Genomic DNA, 22040 nt, shown 5'->3' on the forward strand with positions numbered 1-22040 from the left:
AGTGGAGTTTGTGGTTGTAGATGAATTCGTGTAAATTGAAGGAGTAATGAATGCAGTTCGATGGATGATCTGGAAGGGTAAGTAAGAAAGTATGTATGTCAATTTGCTGCTTGATATCTCTGGTTGGTTATGGACAATATAAGTCGACGACAACACCCGGCTATGCAAACAATATGTACCATCCAACGCCTAACAAAACAAACAAAACAATGTCCGCACATGGTGGTAGCCGTCCCCCCGATGTAAACTATCGGAACCCATACGAGGGACGCACCATTTTCTTCGTCTCGGGGTTTAATGACAGCTGTTGATACGGCGAGCTGCCTGGGTCGTAGTACAACCCCTCGATATGCCCGTTCTCGCGATTCAGTGAAATGTAGTAGAAGCCGGAAATCGTCAATCCTTGTCGAGAGTCGGTGGGGGTGATGAAGCAGCGTTCTAAGGTAGTCCCATTGATTAGCTAGATCCCGATGTGTTGTAACAGGACAAACTTACCCTTCCATCTCATCAATATCCACCCCCTGGACAACTGCTCCGTGACCCATTTCCGACTCACAAGGTTGCGCGTCATTTCCTCGTCCGTGAGGTTTTTGAAAGGATGCAGCTCCCGCCAATATGTGCTGTCGATTTCGGCATCCGCCTTGAAATTCTTCGTCTCAAGCGCGTGCGTATTGAAATCGATAATCTCTCCTTCCAGATATGTAACGATGTGGGCATCATGAGCCGGTGAGGTTTTGTCCGGGATGTTGTACGCCTCCATGGTGCCTGAAAGCGTCAGGTCCTCCTGATTGATATCGTGTATCGTCACCTTCACCGGCCAGTTCTCATCCTTCCCGCCTCCCAGGTTGTAGATGTTGTTGGCCAAGTAGCGTCGCCCCGTCGTCGTATATACACTGATGCGGCTGTTGTCGTTTCCATTGACGATCATCGGATCCTGGGTGGACGAGGAAGGGCTGGGTACTCGCTGCGAGAAAATCGACGCGCCACTGCTGGCCGCCCGTTGCGAGCCTGAGAATACCACACCGGGTCGAAGCCATGAACATATCGGCGGCGGGGCTATTGACGTGGTGTCCAGTATAAAGTCATCCTCGTTGCCGTTCAGGAAATCCGTGTGGACGAACCCTCCGGCGGCCGCTGAGGTCAGACTTTCTTCAAACGATGTTGAATACCGCAGACGGTCCAGATACCGGATAGTCTCCTTCAATCGCGGATTTGGGGGATTCTCCATATGCAGCTGTCGATGGGCGTTGATCCGGGCGCGCAGGTCATTGTGAGTCAGAAGTCGAGACGGCTCGCCGCGGCTACTGCTGGGGAGAAACTGATATGCCCGCGACGTTGACGTGGCCCCTGGCCGCTCCCGACTCTCCTCCGAATATCGGGCGGCTCGTTCCCGGTCTACTCCACGATTGAGCGTTCGCGTCCGTGAGAACCGGGCCTGACGGTGCATTGATTGTAGCAGCGTTTCTGTTATCGACGCCGGAGGGTTGTTTAGTAGACGAAGAGAACTCCTATTTTCGGGCGGTTCCTCCGGTACCACCGGCGGGCTTCTTTCAGTGTCATCGCGGCGCGCATGGCGGCGCGCAGCCGCATAGCGATCGGAAAAGCGACCGAACCAGGAGACGGTGTTGCTATCGTGCAGTGGCTCGTAGCGTACATCCTCGTCTTCATCGTCGGAGGCCGGAGCCCAGCCGTACAGCGAGCGCGGGTTAGACATTCGACCCTCGTAGTTGGGAAGGCTGTTCGGGTTATTGTTGTTGTTGCTGTTGTTGCTACTGGAGGCGTCGCGCTGACGGCGCACGATGGGGATGCGACGGTTGATCTCGATGCGCAAACTCGAAGGATCGTCCAACTCCATCGGATCGAGGTCAAAATCCGACCCCGGCGGTGGTTGTCGACGTCGGCGCTGGCGACTGAGTGAAGAGGAGGAGTCGGGAGGGGAGCGCACACGAGACCGCAGAAAGCTCACGTTATCATCATGGGCGTCATCGGACACGGCCGCGGGGAGGGAGGGAACGGGGATGGAGACGGCGGTCAACGGCCGGAGCGAGGAGGCGGAGGACGACTGAGCGGGGGGATCCTGCGATGAGAAGGAAAGTTTAGTCGTGGACAAGACGGTCAGCAAATTGAAGGGAAAAAAATAAACACATACAGAGGGCGAGTTGACTGGGGGCATGGTCTGGAAGCGGAGAAGGCAGTGGCAGGTCGAGTGGCGGCGGAGAGGCAATCCGCCAGGGAAGTATCGGGCAGGGAGCAAGCATGCACCAGGAGGCTGGCGAGAGAAAATGAAGGGCGCGAAAAACGATCTACGACCATGAATCGTAGTGGATCAAGAAGTAGGCCCGACGGGGGGATGGAAGGAGATGCAGGGTTGAACGAAAAGGAAGACGAAGAAGTCGGAGCGAATCCCACGCCGCCTGTCACTGCGTTGCCTAATCGGGCTGCCGTCGCCGACTGAGGCCGCAAAGTCGGTCTTTTTTTCTCCTTCTTCGTTTTTGTCTTCTTCTTTCCACTCTCGACTCTTCCCCAGTCTGCCGAACAAAGACGGGCATCCAATGCTCTGCCATTCTGACATCATGCCATCGCCCCTCTTGCTACCGTCCGCATCTTCATTGTTCCTCCCCTGAGTCCGATCTTTCATCCCAACCGAACCAGTCAACTCGTGCTTGTTTCAAATGCAGGGCCCTCTTGTCCCCTCCAGAACATCCTGAACTAATGATGCATGACATCAGCCCCCGTCCGTCCGCCTTACTATATCGATGTACCAGTCCGTTCTAGGTCGAAGCCAATCTCTTATCGTCATGCATGGTCTGGTCCCTGATGGATCGACTACAGCACCGCCAAGATGCCCCATCTAGGGACCCATATCTATACAAGCAGCTTTCTGATCAGGTATCCTGCCCTATCGCCCTGGGCGAACGTCTTGACAGCCGCTGGGATGTGAAGCAATTCCTAGAAGATGCGAGCGTCGATATTCTCTAATCTGATATCGCCCACTGCGGCGGTATCTCGGAACTGCGACGTATTATATCTATGACCGAAACCTACGATGTCGCTATCGCGCCGTATTGCCCGCTCGGGTCTATCGCCTTGGCCGCTTGCATGCAGGTAGATCTGGCGACGCCGAAGTTTGTTATCCAGGAGATGAGCCTGGATATGCATTATAACACCGAGGCTGGCGAGTATGCTATAAACAGCTACATAAAGAATCCTGGTGTCTTCGAGATAAAGAACAGGCACGTCGATGCTCTCACAGCACCTGGCCTGGGGATTGATATGGATAAGGAGTTAGTCAGACAGCTAGTTGGTTAAATGCGGAGGCATGATTATCTAAGGTGAATTCTATGAATCTAACAGGGATTCGAGAGTGGTAGTGCTATGTGTATAACTCTGGTATAGCGAGAATATATAGCATCAAAAAAATACTTGTATATAATCAAGTATTCTAATATAATACTGAAGGCAAATTATAATCTGTTGTCTTCTCTATTAAAAAATAACCCAAATGCCCAGGTATCTAAGCCGAGGCCTTACGCGCAGTATTGCAAGCATCCGCCCGCTTGATGCAATTATTGATTCACTGTTATAGCCCAGAAGGCATCCAGATCCACCCCGCGAGGAATATAACTACATACACTCTCTGGGGCGACGGCTCAGCCACCGAGCGATCCAGGGCGCCGATCAACACGGGATCCCCCCCCCCGTCCTATGCAGCCTGTTTGTAATGATGTTGACGGCGAAACGCTCTTTATTGCGGTTATTAAATTGGCATTTTATCTGTGGAGGCAATGGTGGTGCAAGCCTTTTGAAGCCTTTGTTCATGGAAACTATTGACTCAATCAGAAAAGCAATGCGGGGAGTTCCCGGTCTGGCGGCCTGATAAGAAAACGCCGGCCGATAAGGCAGACAGGAGGGCCATTGCAGCCCTAAGCCCTACCTTCCCGATCGGGGTGGAGACGGTAACTCCGTAGCGCAGCGTCATTGCTGTCACTCCTGCTGGCAGCGGGCAGTCCGCAGTCCGCCGCTGTTGCCGCAATCGAATCCCCCTCTGTTCGATGGGAATCTCTGTCCTGAGATTATCCCCATTGGACATTTACTAGTTCTGATTGACCTGGCTTCTTTCCATCCCCTCTACGTCCAACAACAGCCTATTTACTCGGTCTTGCCCCGACTCTGCGATGAGATGACCAGCGACCCTCTCCGCCCGGGCCTCCATCCGCTGTCGCATCTCAAGGCTGGCCCAACGACCTCCAGCACGAAGTCGACAGCCTTGCCGGTTTCCCCGTCGCTACCTTCATTTGTTCCGTCTCCGACGCGACCCCAGCTGTCTAAGCATGCCAGTCGCGAGGATCCGGTCAATGCGACGAGCGACAAGGCGACTGTCGCTCTGATCCGACGCGTCCTATGCCCCCAAACAAACAGCCATGGCGGAGTCTCCACCCCTCAGCCCCCGGAAGACCTGCTGCCCCCGCTCACGAGCTCGAACGAAGTGGATCGCCAGTTGTACGCTCTTATCGCCATCATAGTCAAGGAGTTTGTATCTACCTGGTATTCGAAAATCACGCCGGATCAGGCGCTCGTCAGCGAGGTCCTCCAGATCATCGCGCATTGCACCCGTACCCTCGAGCAGAGATTACGCGACACCGATGTTGCGCAGCTGGTTCTTGATGAAATTCCCGCGCTGATTGAGACGCATATAGTTTGTAAGGCCTTGCGTCCAGCGATGCCGCGTGTTTGAGAGGCTCTAAGGCACTTGAGCTGACTGTGTTCTTGTCCATTCATAGCCTACAGACTCGCAAAGCAGCAGTCTGAGTTGTCGGATATCTCTCCCTCACTCCGCGAGATCTATCATACTCTGAACCCGCACCCGGGCCTGTCGCCGGTCCCTGACCCGTCGGAAGCTCAGGCTATTGCGCAGCAACAAGCGAACGAATCTGTATATCGACAGCTATTAGTGCAAGGGGTATTGGCGGTGCTTCTGCCGTCGGAGGATCTGGAGAATGCTTGCGTGCGGGCTCTAGTAGGGGATATCATGGCGGACCTCGTTCTGGGTAACGCAGTTGCCGGGAAAATAAGCGAAGGATGGTTCTTGTGGGAAAGTATCACAAAGGTGATTAACATGGCAGGGCGAGAGGAGCCTGAGGGAGATGCAGCACCAGCAGCAGGGGTACGCCAGCGATCGCAACTCCACGAGTACGGCCTCCTCTCCTCCCGGGAAGAGCATACGTCGTCCCCAACGCAGGTGCCAGTCCCCGACTGGGTCTGGCAAGTCCTACAATATGGCTACATGGTCTACGTGACCCTACGTTTCATTGTGATCGGCCTATTTCGCGTTGCATCGGCCCCTCCGGCGACCTCGTCCCTGACATCTTGCCCTCCAACCAGCGCCGTCAACGAGGCACCCACTACCCCTCGGAAGCGCCCTGTGCTGAACTACCGGCTGCCTGGCATGCTCTCACAACTGATGGATATACCCCGGCGGATGCCGTGGTTGGGGGGATTTCTGGCCCTGATTCAGTACTTGATCCTGGCAGGTCCAGGCAGATTGGGGGACACCGATAGCGTTCTTGATAGGTGAGTGGCCCTTCCATTTTGAGTTCCCGAAACCATGCCCCCTCCCCCCGTCAGCCACTTTTGTCGTTCATGGGAGGAATGTACTCTGTACATGGACTCGGATCGCAGCTTCGAGGAACAAGACGGTGCGGTGCGACTGCGACCCTGGAGGTTAAGTGGTCCTTGAAGTGTGGAGAAACGGTACGGTAGGATCTCCGAACCATGATCGGTTGTGGTACTACCTGTTGAAGGGGGAGGTGTGGGAGGCTGGAAGTGGGAGTGGGAGGGCGGACAGGAGGATGCAGGAGGATGCGCATTGCTCGCATGCTGCAACGATCACTTGATCTGCTGGTGGATGCACCGCCCATCCTTCGCAGCCAGCCCGTTCTCGCCCCTGATTCGCCGCTGCCCTGGCCGTCCTGTCATTACGGCCCGTGACCGGCGCGTACGGTTATCTTACGACAGCCGTACCGGACGTTACCGTGCGGAAACCTTGTCTTCTGCAGACGGCCTATGACGGCGCATGGCGGCCAACTGCTGGTTCATTATCAATTTCCGTTGATACCCTTGGCGTGGCTGCCGTCATCTTGGGACTGGCTGGCTGGCTGGCTCTGGCTGTGCGGGAGCTTTGACACCGTCCGCCGTCCGGTCATGCCATCTTCTCGGACAGTCGGACTCTCGTGGTACTATTATCGGACGTACCGAAACTAGGTAGGTGCGTGCCTTGGGTACCTAGCCCTGGACATTGCTGGGCCTCCTGTCAATTTCAATCCGCATCCGCGCAGCCAATTTCTTGATTGTCGTGGGTAAAATTGGGCCCTGGGCTGGGCCGGCCCTTCCGTCCCGTCCAGCTCCAGGTTTTCCTTTCCGTGCACACTGCACAGCAACAGCCTGGGCTGACGGGCAGGGAAACAATGCCCAAGGCATCGAACGAACAAAGAACCAGAAAAAAAGAAAATCTCGAACTACCAATCGCTCGACCTCTCCCCTCGAAGTTAAATCAAAGGGGGGCGTGCCTACCCCTGCCCCCCCCTGGAAAGGAGCGCCCTCGAGGCCCTGGCCCACCAACCACATCCCAACGCTAAGGGGCGTCCCAAAATGAATTGTGACGATCATGCATCCATTGGTTGACGGAACGGCCTTCGGCCTGATGGGATTTGCATGGATAGGGCGACAGCTCGTTCTACCCTCCAATTTCGAGCCAATCGCGCACGTTGCTCGCACCGAATTTTCTGATTTGGAACCCCGGGTACGACTCGCCGGGCCCCTAGGGTGCGTTCAGACACGCTTACCAGAATCGCCTGGATGCCTCCCTCGAACATTTCCTTGGTCCTACGCAGGACGGATGGACGAATCCTGGGTCACCATGCTCTCTGTCTTCTGACTTGTCGTCATCTTCAGCATTGGCGGCATCGACCTTCGCACCAATGGTTGGCCCAAGCTCCTGGCCTGCCCCTAGCCAAGCAGATCCCTCTGCTAGTGCTCCTTCACCTGCTCACTTTATCTGGGACTGTCATATTTCCAGACATTATTTTTTTTATTTCCTTTTTCTTTTCGCCTTGCTCTCACGGGGCAAACCGCTTCTCCACAATTTGAAGTTCTACCGTCTTGTTACCTCGGAGCTATCACGGGCTTTACGATTCGACTGCTGACTGCCTTGTGTTTCCCTTTCGAGATGACTGCCTGACGGCGAACCTAATCATCCGCCTTTTTTATTTTTTTTTTATTTTTATTTTTTTCTGACCATTTTCTCCACTAGGTTCTTGTACGAAACCATCCAGGATCATGTCCTCACCCCCGCCCTGTTGCCAAACCTGCTTCTGGCGAGCCGGGCGGCGCTTTTCCCTTTGAACGCCCGTCCAGCGTCCACGGCGGCAGACGGTCGTACCGCGGCATCGGCTCCGCAGCTGTCCGTGCAACCCCCAACGCTCCCCTTGGAGAAAGGCCCTGTTAGCGACACCGCTGGCGCAAGTGACGCCTGCAGTAGCGTCTCGACGGCTGGACTCTCAGCGACAGCGCCCTTATCGCCGGACCCGCGGGCTTCCACGCCCGACGTCGCTTCCATCAAGCGACGCTGCGCGGCCAGCATTCTGTCCCGGGTGCCTCGCCCAATGGCGCGTCGATTCTTCGGCGTCCCGGCTGCCCCGATCGAGCACCAGCCGTCGTCCCAACGCCAAGAGCAGCCGAGCAGCGCTCCCAGGCTGGAATCGCCGTGGCTGGACTCCCCCCGACCGCCATCCATCGCCTCACTCGCCGATTGCGGCCTAGAAGAGTCACTCCTACTCGCCGCCGTCGAGGACGAGGTTCTCGATCTTTTCGCCGACGACTATTGCAACAAGCATCTGATTTATTCCATCATAGAAGCCGTCCTCAGCAAGCTCCTTCCGGAGTTGTCTGCGCGCAGTGTCGCAGAGCTAATGGAGGACAGGGGGGTGCGCCAGGCCTTGAATTGACTTCTGCCTACCACCCACGCCTGGCCTCGTCTCGTCTCGCCTCATCTTATCATAGACGGCGCTCTTCTCGCCTCAGTAGGGTATTAATGTTAATGACTGTCAATATTTGCATCGGGTCGATCCGCCTCTTCCTTGTCTTTTGGTCCTGATAAAATAGATATCATGTAGGTTGCCAGGATGTCGTATTAAGCTCCCCATTGGGTCGAAGCGGTCGGTTAAGATTCAACGGCATAGGCATAGGCATAGGCATAGGCATAGGCATAGGCATACGTACTATGTATGTCCATGATATTTGCGGCGTGGCGACAAAAAAAGGCAAGGAAAAAAGAGGAAAGGACGAAAGTCGGAAATTGGGAACCTTGAAACTCGAAGTAAGCATTTTCGATTATGCATTCCTTCCCCAGAGTCAGAGTCGGAGTCAGACAGAGTCAGACAGAGTACAGTGTCCGGGAGTTGAGAGGTTCTTCCCCGACCCAATGGATCGAACCTAACCTAACCTATCCTATTCTATTCCATCCTATCCCATCCTATCCAGTAAATGTGGAAAGAAATGTCAGGCACCAATTGCGCCTGAGTACTACCTACCTACATTCAAATCCACATACCTAGTAATAAGGTAAGTACATATAATACATGTATACATACGCCGATGGGTAGGTAGGTAGGTAGGTAGGCAGGCAGGCAGGCAGGTAGGCAGGCATTGGGATGGAGTATGGAGTTGAGTAGAGCCAATGTACATGGGAGACTAACAGATACATACCTTAAGGTAGACTAGACGCTGGAGATACATAAGGTATAGTAGTTGTTGGAGTGGGTGTATGTATGTATCTATGTATGTATCTATGTACTCGACACAAGCACACTGCATCTGCATACACTGCACTGCACTGCACACTGCATGCTGCACGGTGAACGCTGCGCAGCCACTTAGCACTTCGGTAGGGCCGGTTATTGGGGGGGGGGGGGGGGGGGGGGGGAGGAGACATACCTCGGCGCGTATATTCAGTGTTAGGTGTGTTAAGTGTTGGTGTTAGTGTAGGTGTGTAGGTATAGTACCTAGTATCAACTAACCTGTCACTGACGGATAATAGCATGGAATTGAAGCTTAGCTATGTACCTTTCCTTTCTAGCTACAGACTTATAGTACATACCTATACCTATGCATACCTATATGTATATTCTACTAACTAACTCCTGCTTGCGTATCTTTCTTGTCTGTATGGCTAGGTAGTATGTATATAGATATATAGATATACAGACGGACAGAAAGACAGAAAGACAGACAGACAGAAAGACAGAAAGACAGATAAATAGATAATATACCTACAGACATCCAACTAGACAAACAGACAACCAGATAAACAGATAGATACTCCAACTACCCCAAACTCCAACCCCCAACCCCCCAATCCAAAAAACAAGGCGTATCTGCACCTGCAGAACAAACGACAAATAGCGGTGCGATGCGGTGCGGTGCTGTGCTGCACTCGCACGACGCAGACAGGGAGGGGAAGGGAAACTCAGACTCGGATCTGGGTCCGGTCCAGCCAGGCTAAAGTCTACAGTAAGTAGGTTGTTCTGTGTTTTTATTTCGTTCGTTCGTTTGCGCTTTGCAGGTCTGGCAGGGCGTGGGCGTGTGCGTGTGCGTGTGCGTGGACACTGACTGACATGGGCATGGGCATAGACATGGGCATAGACATGGGTATGTGTATGGATGAATGAATGGATGAATGGGACAGCACCGCCTTACCTGAGCTACTATACTTATGTAGTACTTATCTATCGAATCGGATACACGGAGCATGTCAGCAGAGGCAGGAACAGAGGATAGGCGTATCGACAGCGCATAAAGGACTAGAAGGAGCAGGATCAAAACATGGTATGCACCTACAGTAGTAGTACCTCTCGAGTAGGATCAGATAGAGAGAATGCGGTGTGGGAAAAGAATTACTACCTAGTATTGGAGTAGGTAACTTGAGTAAGTAAGAACTAAAAAAAAAAAAAAAAAAGAAAAGAATTCGGTAGGGAAAAACAAGTAAATACAGAGCAGACAGAACAGAACTAGAACAGGCCAGGCCAAAACCGTATGATCAGCTGCCACTCTTCTCCTGTCCTATCCTAACTAGTCTGATATCCTAACTAGTCTGATCTGGTCTGGTCTGGTCTGGTCCATTGTCCATTATGCTTGTTTGATCAATGACTCGGACCTCTCATATCAATCAATCATAAGAATCAGTCCTATAACCACATACCCAAACAGGCGTAAATACAGAGCATTGGTTAGAGTATAAGCATAATTGTTTCAAAAAAAAAATAGCCAAATATCCGCGTGAGCGAGCAGATTCTGAATATGCTTGTTTAATAGACATAAGATAAGATACGAGGCATAATAAGATGAAACATAAGAGAAAAAAGCAAAAAGAAAAAAAAAAACCTCAGTAAGTAGAATAGAATAGAAAACACAGCAATAATGCCGTCTCTTCACCGTTCAACACCATGGATTCCTGTCGTCAGGACCAGCTCCTAAGTACATTCCCGTAAGACAGACACGTATATCTGAGGTTGCCCTCGTGCAGTGTATCATATGATTTTTTTGTGTTCGGATATCCCCAACAGTGGTATCTCAAGGCCCATGGTACATAGTAATAAAAGAAACGTGTCGGGTATGACACGTAGATGATGCAATGTTAAAAGCAGATAGCCACCCCCTTGGTTGATAATGAACAGAATCATACGTGGTATAATGAAACGAAATATGAAGACGGAAAACCCCAAAAGAAAAAAAAAAGGAATTAGGTAAAAGGAAACACCATGTCCAGGTAATGGAATTGCCAGGACTGTGTATGTCTGTTACTACCCCCAAGTCGCTGTCGTTTTTATTAATGCCATAATCGCATCCCATGGCCTCTAGCCAAGACTGTGGATGCTTCTTTTCTTGTTCAGGTGAGGCGAGTCATCGTGCTCGTCGATACGGGAGAGACCCCCTGGAAGTGACTGCTGTGCCTTGGCGAGCTCGAGCCTTTCCATCAACTTCCCGATGGTAGAGTAGTCATCTGCTCCCAGACCCGCTGGCTGCTGTTGGAAATAGCTCATCACCAGCTCCAGCGCTTTTCTGGCTTCATCCTGAGTTGGCGACCCCGGGGAACTGATAGGCGACGCAGTGTTGGATGTCGAGAACGGCGGAGGATACGATTTGACTCTGAAATCGGGGTCGCTGCGGTTGCGCTTGATTGTGGCAGCGGACGTATCCAGCACGGGGAGGATCTTCCGATCACGCTGTTCCTCTAGAGAATGCCCGTGTCCTGAGTCTACTGAGGACAGCCGTAGCGACTCTTTTGGCATATCTTCGGGCTGTTCATCGGTAGCCATCAGGCTTGGGTCGGATGAGCTCAGCGGAAATGTTTGGCTGCGGGGTCTGGTGAGGCTCCCGTCCACCGAGTGAAGAGACTGGCTTGTCGGGGTGAAGGGGCTATCTGTCACCAAGGTTGACGTCGGACTAGTGACCCCAGCAGATAAAGACGACGAAGTGTCGAGCGAGGTCGTACTTTTGGTGTGTGCATGTTGGTAGCCGCTTGCAATTTCAGCAAGGCTCTGAGCGAGCTCCCCTCGGATGTTCTCATTGCTCTGGACGGGAGATAAGGGCAAGGGCGTCAAAAAGCCAGTCGGGGAGGTCGGCGAAAGTAGGGTGGGAGACTGGACCGCAGATGCCAATGCTGAGTTGATGCTCAGACAGGTTGGACTTCCACATTCGCTCTTGGCGCTGAACGAGCCTTTCCGGCTTTTTGCGCCCATCAGATTGTACTTGCGTTTGAACTTCTCCAGCCAGCTATTCGTCAGTACTTTTTCCTTGCCGTCCGAGCCACCACAGGTGCTAGCAAAGAAGAGGGCCTTCTCCCGGATCATTTCGTCGTTCAGCGGGTAGCCTTGGCGTTGGTAATTCTTTGCCCAGTTGGACAGGGCCTTTTCGATATCGGGGACCCTTCCTTTGGACCGCTTGATGGGAGACCGGCTTCCGTCTTCAGGGTTGAGATATTTCTCCTTCTGACGCAGGACCTTCGAGACAGTGCTTCACCCAGCAAATAACGCAAGTTAGACGAGAATCATCATGCCAATATGCCACTTAGAGGATGCAGAATCACTTTACCTTCTTTCAACTCCAAACAACGCTGCGAAGATGCGAGTCAGCCGGATACACATCCAGACAGGACTAGGCAAAAGCTTACCTCCAATATCGGTCTGCTTGGCGGTCTTGTTCTCCTCATGGTAGAGGCACATTCGTCGACGGTCGTCATCCGTGAGCGTTCTCCGTGGGGTTGAGTTGCTGGTCGACGACTTGCGAGGGGGCGGTGGTGGTGGTGCAATGGGTGTAACCGGTGCGATGTTGGCAGGAGGGGGCGCCAAAGGCACGGCGGGCACGCTTGGCTCCGGAAACGGGCTCTGGTGGTGGGAGAGCATGCTGGGCCATGCGGGCGAAGGCATCGCTATTGGCATCGTTGCATAAGGTGGTGGTATAGTCACGCCGTACGTCGGGTCTATCGCGACGACGCCGTACCCGAACCCCTGATATTCCATCGTGGGGGACTGTTCTGATGGGCTGAACCCGCCCATATCCACCCAGGGAGACGGCGGGAAGTCGCTGTCTGGAGCATGGTTGCTCTCAGTATCCATGACTGAAAGGGGCCAGAGAGGCGAGAAGGGGGAATGCAGAGCCGAGAAAGCCAGGAGGGGCGGTGATATGACGATGGCTGGCAGTTGCTGCTGTGGTTGCACCGACAACAAGTGGCCGGCGAGGAACAGGCTATCGGGCGTACTATAGCGATTATAAAGAAGAAAATTGAACAAAGTGGGAATGGATAGGCAGATCGAAAAAGCAAAACAACAGAATGTCCAGTCAGGAAGGACAGCTTAAGGCCAAGACAAGGACTGCAGATGCATGTTCAAGCTTGAATGAGAAATGAAATCGAGCGAGCAAGTGATGGCGATGCAATTCCAGCCGCTGCCGAGCACGCATGCATCAATCAGTCAATCAGTCAATCGGTCAATCGATCAATCAATCGATTCCAGGAGGACGACGGGGTGGCGACTTTGTTCACGCCTGGGCTGGACTGGACTAGACTGGACTTTTGTTTCTCCCCCCAAGCGCTTCCCAGTGCCAGGTATGTAGGTAGTAGGTAGGAATCGGGGATGCATACAAGAGACCTGCAGGGCCGGTCTCTTTTTGTACACGGGGAAAGGCAAAAGTCGGAGGAGCGGGTCGTAGAAAATAAAATACTAAATAGGAAAAAAAAAAAAAAAAGGGACAGGTCAGGGCGCAGGCACCAGGGCCGATCAGGGAAGGAGTAACGAGTAATCAATTCAGATCTCCTGGTGGGAGGAGACGAATAAGAGGATGAAGATGGATGGAGGTGGAGGAGGAGGAGGAGGGGGGGAGTGTGTGAGTAGTAGGTAGTAGGTGGTGGTGGTGGTTGTAGTAATGGTAGCAGTAGCAGTAGTAGTAATGGTGATAGTAGTCTAGTAGTCGGTATGTTTCTGAAAGACAAACGTACTTACGGACGGATAGAGGTGTGCTCGATGGAGGAGTTCGTCGAGTAGATATGTGTAGTCGACCGGGCTGGACAGACCGATATGTACATACTGACATGCTGAGCAGCCAGACAGAGTAGGTATACTAGACTAATGTGCTTGCTATAGGGATCCATGGTATAGCTCGGCCGGTCGGTACTTGCCTGGACCTATTATGCATATTGAGGACCAGATAGATATGGACTAGGGACTATCTGGGCAGGTGGTATGCTCTTTCTGTCTCTCTGTGTCTGTCTCTCGCACTGATTGATACACACCTCCTTCCCTCCCCATGACAAGGGCTGAAATCAACCGACTGAAACAGGAATAGGCTGATATGCCACCCAGCCAGGATGATATTACAGACAGCCCGACACGAGGGCGGAGGATCGATACATCCAGGCTCCCGATACGATAATCAAATAGGCAGGGAAGTAGCGAGTCGTGGGAAAAAGACGCAGGCCTGCGCAACGATTGGGCCGCGACGTCGAAAGTCATGGACCAGCCCGGCAGGCACGCTAGGCCCGGAAGGGGTGATGGGTGGGGGGCTGCATCTGATTGGCAGGGATCTAGATTGCCCAGCAGGGATCTGCTCCGGGTCCAAATACCGCTAACAGAGACGGTAAGGGCTCATACCACGTCGTGTCAGCTTACTGTATCGAGTATCCTGACTTATGTACCTATCTTACGGAGTACTAGCAGGTAAGGAAGTACCCCCTCCCGTCCGTAGGTCCTATTTAGATGATTCTCGGAAGTGTGTCTAATATTACTATTATATTATTGTTAGTCGAGAACTGGAGATGCGACTAGGTAGTTACTAGTATTACTCCCCGTCCGACTACTGTAAGTCACTCTGCCTTTTCCCTCCCTCCCGATGAGATGCCTAACGCCGTCCGGACTGATAGGTACCTAGCCTTCATTTCATCAAGATGACTGGCATACATAGTACACCCCGAGGAGGGATGTATTTTCTACCGACCGCAGAGCTTCCATCATCATGTTACACTGATGGCCCGGCGCACCAATGGGTGTACCACTGGCTAGTCAGGAATCCCCAGAGGTATTGGGTAGGCAGCCTGTAAGTCGAGAGGTACCCGATCCCGAGTGGAGCAGAGCAGAAAAGCCAAACCCATACGGATAATCTGGTCAATAATTCAATAATGAACGAAACGAACACATAGGACAACTGCCAGTCTTCCTCCTCCCCTTCTTTTATATTTTCTGTCGCATTGCTTTTCTTCCACTACTACGGAATACTAACATATTGCTTCCACCCCATCTAACTTATCTATCGAGGTATTGTGGCTTGCCCAGCTGCTGTCATGGCGGATAGCCACAATCTTAGGTTCTTTCCGAGTTGGTACGACCGGAAGGAACATCATCGCATAATCCCGCATCTTGATAGAGGGGTACCACCCAACCTAACCTAACCTAACCTAGGATGTTCCTCGAGAAGAGGAGAGGTGAACCTTGGTTCAATTGACGGACGGGGAGCGGATCGATAAACCGCTGAACCTAAAAGCCCGCATGACATGCTTGCGGACAAAGAGACGACGGGTTTCGAACTATACTGGATGTTGACAATGATCGAGCGGCGGAATCCTAACGGTTTTCCTTCCCAAATTCCTTCAGGAACGATAAGTAGGATGCCCAGCTTCTCCAGCGTGTCGCCTCTGTGGCGCTGCCCGAATGTACTGTAAGATCGGGACTGAAGAAGGCGGACCAGGGGGTTGGTGAGGGGTGAGGGGAAGGTCACTAGACATGTACCTAGGAGGAAGTAGATAATCAGACACACTGGCACAGGTCACCAGGGGATTGGGAACTGCGAATTAACTCGTGAGGAAAGCGGTCGATCCTTGAGGCCAGGCAGTCCACCAGAAAAGGAAGCAGTTCCTCTTCTGTTTTTTTTTTCCTTTTTTTCTTTTTTTTTTTTTTCTTTTTTTTGCCATGTCTTGGTCGTTTTTGGGAGGCTGACAAGAACACAAAATACAATTGGTATTCGACGCCGAGCTTCCGTCCATGGCATTATTCCCATCGAGCTTTGTCCTCGCCGCCGGGGTGTCAAGTAAGTAATAGTAATTAGCGGAAGGGGGGATGAATAAAAGGCCCATCGATCATACTATCTGCGATGACTGGTAGGAACGGGCCTGCTCGCCCGTGGTAGTCGCCCTCGCCCGGCCAGTAGTAGACGAGAAGACTGCGATCTGCACCGTACTTTGTCACGAGGGAAAAAACGTCAGGAGATACCACGGACGAATGGCACGCCGTAGATCGATTCCAATTTATTTCCTTGCCATGGTATCTACATGGATGGGGGGGGGGGGGGGAGGGGCAAGGGTTGGAAAAGCCGGTTCGCCCTATCAGCAGGTGCACAGACGGCATGGTTCTGGGGCTGGCAGACTGGCAGAGTCGGTTCCTCAGCACGAGAGTTCAATCGGAATCATACTAATGATATTAATCAATCAGCATGAGGTCGAGGGGGAGCTAAGACCCCACGGTCCACAGGCCCGCAGCGGTCCACTCCGGGCCGGCAACCTAAGCAATGCAAATCGTTCAACAGGCGGTGGTCGGAAGGAAGAGAGAAACAAAGAAAAGAAGAGGAGGATGCGGTGGGGACAATGAGGGGATGGATGGGATGGAATGGGATAGGAAGGAGGGGAGGGGCAGGATTTGGAGAGCAAAGGAACAAAGACATGGGACCATGCCCGCTGAAGATAATGATCGGCCATTGATGATTGATCATTCGAGGGCAAAAGTTTTCCTAGTTCCGACGCAAATTGCGCCCTGTCAAGTTGGTTGTTACCGCCGACCTGGAGACATTCGTTACTCGGTAAGTACTTACTGTACCTACTTAGCCCGTCGGAATGCCCCATGCACCCATGCATCCATGTCTGTTTGCACAGCATACATATCGGCCACACAGCCTGTCCTCCGTACTGCATGGGACGTGCATTTGCCCCTGTACTCTGGCCGTGCGACTTCGGCATCCTGGGCGGAACGCGACAGGTCTTAATGCAAGCGCAGCCTTACTGGGGCTTCAACAGGGCCGGAATAGTACTAGGGGCTAGGGGCACTCGCCCTCGTCCCAACGTACGTACGCCCGCGGGTACTACTAGCAGTCGGGAGTACGGGATGGCCAGCCAGGAAACGTGATCCTGGATCAGTCTTTCTTCCATCCGCCCCGCTTGTTCGGATAACCACGAGGCGGGTATCGGGGCTCAGGTACTAAGTGATTGTATCTGATACATCCACTGCTTGTTGAACCCTACCACCCACAGATCGATCATTGAGGAGGTACGGTGGAGTCGGCGACTACTATCCTTGGCAAAGGGGGCAAGGTACAAGGTATCAAGGAAGACAATGCGACCAGCTAGTGGACTTCAATGCAGACGTCATGGAGTTGGCCTCATTGTTACCACCAAGCCCCCCCCGGCCTCAAAAGTCGTTGTCGCTCTTCGTCGCCCGCTACTGTAGTCAGGCAGCCAACGGGGAGCCCCCTCCGAGCCCGGGGAGGACTGGGTATGTGTGAACTGCAGAGGGGGACCATCGAGGGTGTCCGTCATCGCCGTCGGTGTACTCCATAGAGACGACCCATATTGTCGCACTGGAGTTTATTTTCGCTTTTTCCGGTTCTGATTCGCAGTTGGCCCTGTCAGTTCGGTTCCGAACTGGTTGCGTTCCGAGCAAACGCCCCAAAGCCAGAACCGGAGAGACTCACAAATGACGACAGTGGAAGACCTCGCATGGGGAGGATTGAGGTCCAAGGTGGAAGCTGTAGAGGGCAAGCCAGAAGCTGCTGGGGAAGGCGCTTAGAGCGCCCACGCTGACTGGTCGACGGGGAGGATCCGCTGGGACTCAGGGCTTCGCCAGCCTCCAGGACCAGGGGGGGTCGGAAAGGCGAATGGCCGGGGGCGGCCCGGGGTGCGACGCCAGACACCGAATGAGAACCCTCCAAGACACTGTCTCATGGTGGTAGCCTTGCCGTTATACGAGACCAATAATAGATATCTGTCAGGTACACAAGCCATTGCAGGAGTCAAGAGGCTTCTGTCGGGTTCTACATTGCCATGTACCGTGTACCAGGTACATCCAGTCGCATGTCACTTGGATTCACCGTGCGACAGCCCCTGGTGTGTGTTGGAGAATGGTTCATCGCGGGGGACGGAATCAGTCCGAGCCCGATTCGCGGGAATCTGAAGTCCCAAGCGTGTATGACATCACGGCGTCCATGGGCGGGCGTCTGCTGGAGCGGTGGAATGTCCGACGAAGAGATCTGAGGGCTAGCCTAGTACCCAGCCTAGTACTTACGGAGTACAGGCCACGGACAGGACCTCCCATGTACAGTTGTGGAGAATGGTAGGTGCCACTGGCCTGTCTAGGTACCTAGCACCCAGATCCTGATGGCCGAAACAGGTAAATACTACCCATACCGCCAGCCCCCAGGTCGAGAATTTCTTGGCTCTTGGAAGGGTCTCAGCAACTGAGCTTTTTTTTTTTTTTTTCAACGACATCGCAGCGGGGCTTCCTTTGTCCGTCCGGACAGTGGTGGTGGTGACCGGCGCAATCCAGGGCAGCTGTGTGGCTACATTATATCGAAAGATCCGCGGTATCCCTAGCAAAAAAAAAGCCAGGTGGATGGGACAGGCTAACAGCAGCCTCGAAGTGGATAACGGGGAGAGCTCATTTGTGTCGCGGGGCAAATAAGGCCAGACAGGCGGTAAAGAGCAAGCCATCAGATGCAATGCAGCCTCCACTCAACTGTGGGCATCAACGTTCGTCGGTGCAGCTTCAGTCATCTGACGAGCAGGGAATTATCACCGGGCCGGGGGGGGGGGAGGAGAGCTCTTCTTCAGACATCGATTTGACCTGGCCGCCGAGGCTGTGCTGGTGCAGGCCTCGAAGATCGAAATCGTCGTAGTCATGCTCCCTCCTCCCCTATCTGATCCATAATTCACCAGAAAAAAAAAGAGGTTATCGCTTGAGCTGTCTCCACTCTGGCCCATCGCTGACATCCCCTGTCAGTGTCAGCCAGCACTGGGGATCGGATTCCTCCTTCCTGTTCCTCGATGCGTCTTTTCCCACCCCCCCCCCCCCTTCTTCCTCTCATCCTTTGACTTTTCTTTTTTCTCTTTTTTTCTTGCTCTTATTCTCCCACCGTCTCCCACCGGACCTTCCTCGGTACCAGATAATCAATCTTGTACGTATGCGTGGGAGTGGATGTAGGTAGCCATCCCCACAGTCATGCGTCAATGACACTACTTAAGTAATTAAACAAAGAGCAGACAATTCCAACCAATGTTCGTACAAGAGCGAAGTTGACTCGCCCATCATATGCAGCTGACGGATGTAGATTTGATCCATCCGACCTACTTACTTAGTGAGGTATAGTAGTAGTAGTCGTCCGTACTAAGTCAGTAGTCAGTAAGCAGACGGTGCCGTGTCGAGGATCATTAGTAATGTGAAGTGTGAAGGAACTGAACTAACTGCCTTGCCTGTCATGGAGTAGTTTCCGCTTCTGACAGCTTCTTACTTACCTACTACTAACTACTGTGTAAGACTGTAAGCACATCCGCGCAGACCGCCTCTTATGAAGACAAGACACTGTCAAAGCTACTACCCATGCACAGGGTACTCTATACTCCGAGGAATCCTTCCCCCCCGCGCATTATCATGAAATGCATCCAGCATCCATCCAGTCAGCGACCTTGGCCGCGCGAAAAAAAAACCGCCGAGTTATTGGTCAATGTTGGGTGATTTTGATTTTATCAAGTCATCATCCATCCATCCATCCATCCAGAGGGCAAATAAAATCGACAGATAAATAAATAACATAATAAAATAGAATAAAATAAAAATAATGCTGCTTGTTATGAAAACAGTAATGATAGCCATAAGAGGAGCATTAATTAGAAGGGATAAGGTGGTAATAATAATACGAAATTATAATATAGTAACAAACCGGCCTGTCTATCTGCCATCCCCGGCTCACAGTCCAACCAGTAACTACGATCAATTAACTACCTACTGACAGTTACGGAGTGCGGAGTACAGGTGCCGAAATAAACCTAGGATTGATTTAGAATTACGCGGTAGCCCGTAGGTAAGAAGACAAGATGATGAATGGATGGATAAGTTAGAATTGTATCTTGCCTTGCCATATGTCCGAGGAAAGTCGCCCTCAAAGTGAAGTATGGTATGTAGGGACGGAGTAGGTATAGTATGTATCCACCAAACCAAGCCCCAACAGGAACAATACCAATTTCAGAACGTATGTAAGAGAAGGAAGAAATTGAAGAAAAAAAAAAGCAAAAAAGAAGAAAAAAAGGAAGGAAGGTTTGTACGACGCCATGAACTTGAACTTGTGAAAGAGAGAGAGAGAGAGAGAGAGAGAGAGAGAGAGCTAGTCATGTTGACTAGTTAACTAACTGATTGATTGATGGCTGACTTTTACCCGGGAGGGAAAAGGTCGAGTCGCACTGCCTATACACTTATTTACTCTGATGATGATTGATTGATTCCGCCGCCATGCCCGACTAGGCCCGAATAACCCCTCCCCTCTTCCTCATCCCCTTCTTCCCTGGCAATAGTACACCAATCTTACTACTACCTTACCTTACCGACTAACCGTCAATAATACAGGTAAAGTAATCCCTTCCCCCCTCTCAGTCTCCTCCTCCTCCTCCTCCCCCCCGGTCGCCCTGGCAAGTGTCCTTCCAACTACCAGGTATCAGATTAAAATCGACCAGCAAATAAGAAACCCCCTCATCCAAGGCGGAAATGAATGAAGACACAGAGACAGAACCAGATTGGTAGATAGTTAGTGATACTAGCTAGATCGCTAGCTAGCTAGACCAGACCGCAAATTGGCATACCGCAACGCACGCGCCATTCCTTGAATAATAGTTACTACCTACCTGGCCCGGGCTGCTGCTACTTGCTGCTGCTAGGCGGTCCTCAAGCACCCCGGACCCTGTCTGCACCTGCAGGCGCAGAAGTTTAGCTGCAGAAGGTAAGGTACTGAGTGCCTAAGGTTGGGAGGCGTGGGTGGGCCTAGATTTGCCATTCATGCCTTTCTTTCTTTTTTTTTTTTTGTCTGTCTGTCTCTTTCCTTCGTCCTTGGTTTTCATTTATAACGATTACTTAAGTCTTAAGCCGGACAGATGCACATGTTCTTGTTAGTCTGTGGTCCATGGTACGGGCAGCCAGTAGAAAAGAAAGCCTGGAAAGGAAGCGATCTGTCTATCGATCGATCTGTTGACACTACTTACTTACTTATTTACCTACACTCCTTTGTTCGTATACCGAGGTACTACTTACGGAGTACCTACCTACCCACTTACCCATCTAACAAGTCTAGATCCTTAACGGGTGAGGCGAGAATGAGCCGAACGGTAGGTCATATTTCCTCCCTCCCCCCTCCCCCCCCCAAAATCCACGCTTCAAATCTAGGCGAACCGCGTGTGCGCCATGGGAATGGGATGGGGGGCCGAGCTAAGTAAGGTTACTGCTAAGGTAGTACATACTATACTTACACACTATACTATACCTACAGTACCCCTACTAACTTCTAACTTAAGGAAGCATAGATAGAAGTGAGCGAGCGCATGGCCTTTGCCTCGCATAAGTGAGATCGCATCCGATCTCAGCAGAGCCAGATGCTTAAATGTTGTTCAGCCCATGTTTAGTTAGTCCAACCACCCACCGGCCGGCTGCACGGTACCAGCTTAGCCATCTACCTACTTTCCTTACTTGCTACTATCTATCTATCTATCTATCTATCTATCTACTATATCTGCCTACCTACCTAGGTGCTGCTTACTTATCTAGCTATGTACAAGTACCTACCTCCCTCAGCCCGTCGCGACCGGTCAAGCACAAGCACAAGCACAAGCACGAGCGCGAGCGCGAACGAACATCGTATAGATCTACCGAGTGTATACGTACGTGTAAGCGAGTGAGCTGATGAGCTGATGAGCTGACCACCACCATATAGTACCACCACCACCCCAAGGCCTCGGTCTCGGTCTCAGCCGCGGCCGCGGCCGCGGGAGCGATAAAAATAACTCGACTCGTCCTTCGCAGAGTCAGCCCAGCCAGCCCATCTCCTCGCTCCGGGAATAGCATCCTGACTCCTAAGGAACCTTCCCATGGACATGGACACACCACCATGGTATCTAGCGTCTTACGACTTCCCCACAGATGACACCATTGAGCAGGAATAGAAGGGAAGGGTGGGAAAAAAAAGGTGGACGTGCGTCAGGCTTGCTAGACTGCTAGACTGCTAGTTAGTAGCTCTGTTTCGGTTCGGATGGTCCAAGCGACGGATCGGATGGGGCGAAATCAATTTCGTGAGTGAGCAACAGGACTACCTAGGTAGGTAAGTACTGTGTAAAGGCGGTCAATCGCAATCGACTCGGAAAGAAAATGGGAAGAAAGGAAGGAAGAAGGAAAGTAAGCGCATCCTCTGATATCTGT

At 52.2% G+C, this 22040-nt stretch overlaps 5 protein-coding genes across 5 annotated transcripts; 2 read left to right on the forward strand and 3 right to left on the reverse strand.

The window, feature by feature from the left end:
- Positions 1–84: 84 nt before the first annotated feature.
- Positions 85–2344, reverse strand: BO70DRAFT_342448 (GID4/VID24 family protein). Its single transcript, XM_025541380.1, has 3 exons — positions 2150–2344; positions 496–2077; positions 85–438 (listed from the first exon to the last, which is right to left on the reverse strand). Exons 1-3 carry the CDS (start codon positions 2171–2173, stop codon positions 248–250), a joined length of 1797 nt encoding a protein of 598 aa, XP_025396499.1. The 5' UTR covers positions 2174–2344; the 3' UTR covers positions 85–247.
- A 686-nt stretch (positions 2345–3030) lies between these two features.
- Positions 3031–8003, forward strand: BO70DRAFT_399275 (uncharacterized protein; the record flags this gene model as incomplete). The annotated part of the gene is made up of 4 exons (XM_025546854.1): positions 3031–3288; positions 4001–4700; positions 4782–5571; positions 7310–8003. The coding sequence occupies 4 exons, from the start codon at positions 3031–3033 to the stop codon at positions 8001–8003; spliced, it is 2442 nt and encodes an 813-aa protein (XP_025396500.1).
- A 2523-nt stretch (positions 8004–10526) lies between these two features.
- On the reverse strand, positions 10527–12810 carry BO70DRAFT_118202 (centromere binding protein B). Its single transcript, XM_025537929.1, has 3 exons — positions 12227–12810; positions 12148–12169; positions 10527–12069 (listed from the first exon to the last, which is right to left on the reverse strand). Exons 1-3 carry the CDS (start codon positions 12669–12671, stop codon positions 10911–10913), a joined length of 1626 nt encoding a protein of 541 aa, XP_025396501.1. The 5' UTR covers positions 12672–12810; the 3' UTR covers positions 10527–10910.
- Positions 12811–13265: 455 nt separating this feature from the next.
- BO70DRAFT_118192 (uncharacterized protein) lies at positions 13266–13781 on the reverse strand. Its single transcript, XM_025537928.1, has one exon. The coding sequence runs from the start codon at positions 13642–13644 to the stop codon at positions 13354–13356; it is 291 nt and encodes a 96-aa protein (XP_025396502.1). The 5' UTR covers positions 13645–13781; the 3' UTR covers positions 13266–13353.
- A 7365-nt stretch (positions 13782–21146) lies between these two features.
- BO70DRAFT_118324 (uncharacterized protein) lies at positions 21147–21894 on the forward strand. Its single transcript, XM_025537931.1, has 3 exons — positions 21147–21505; positions 21559–21648; positions 21703–21894. Exons 1-3 carry the CDS (start codon positions 21229–21231, stop codon positions 21741–21743), a joined length of 408 nt encoding a protein of 135 aa, XP_025396503.1. The 5' UTR covers positions 21147–21228; the 3' UTR covers positions 21744–21894.
- The last annotated feature ends 146 nt before the right edge of the window (positions 21895–22040 follow it).

This window comes from Aspergillus heteromorphus (genome assembly GCF_003184545.1).
Source record: "Aspergillus heteromorphus CBS 117.55 chromosome Unknown BO70scaffold_26, whole genome shotgun sequence".
In the NCBI taxonomy this organism is placed as follows: domain Eukaryota; kingdom Fungi; phylum Ascomycota; class Eurotiomycetes; order Eurotiales; family Aspergillaceae; genus Aspergillus; species Aspergillus heteromorphus.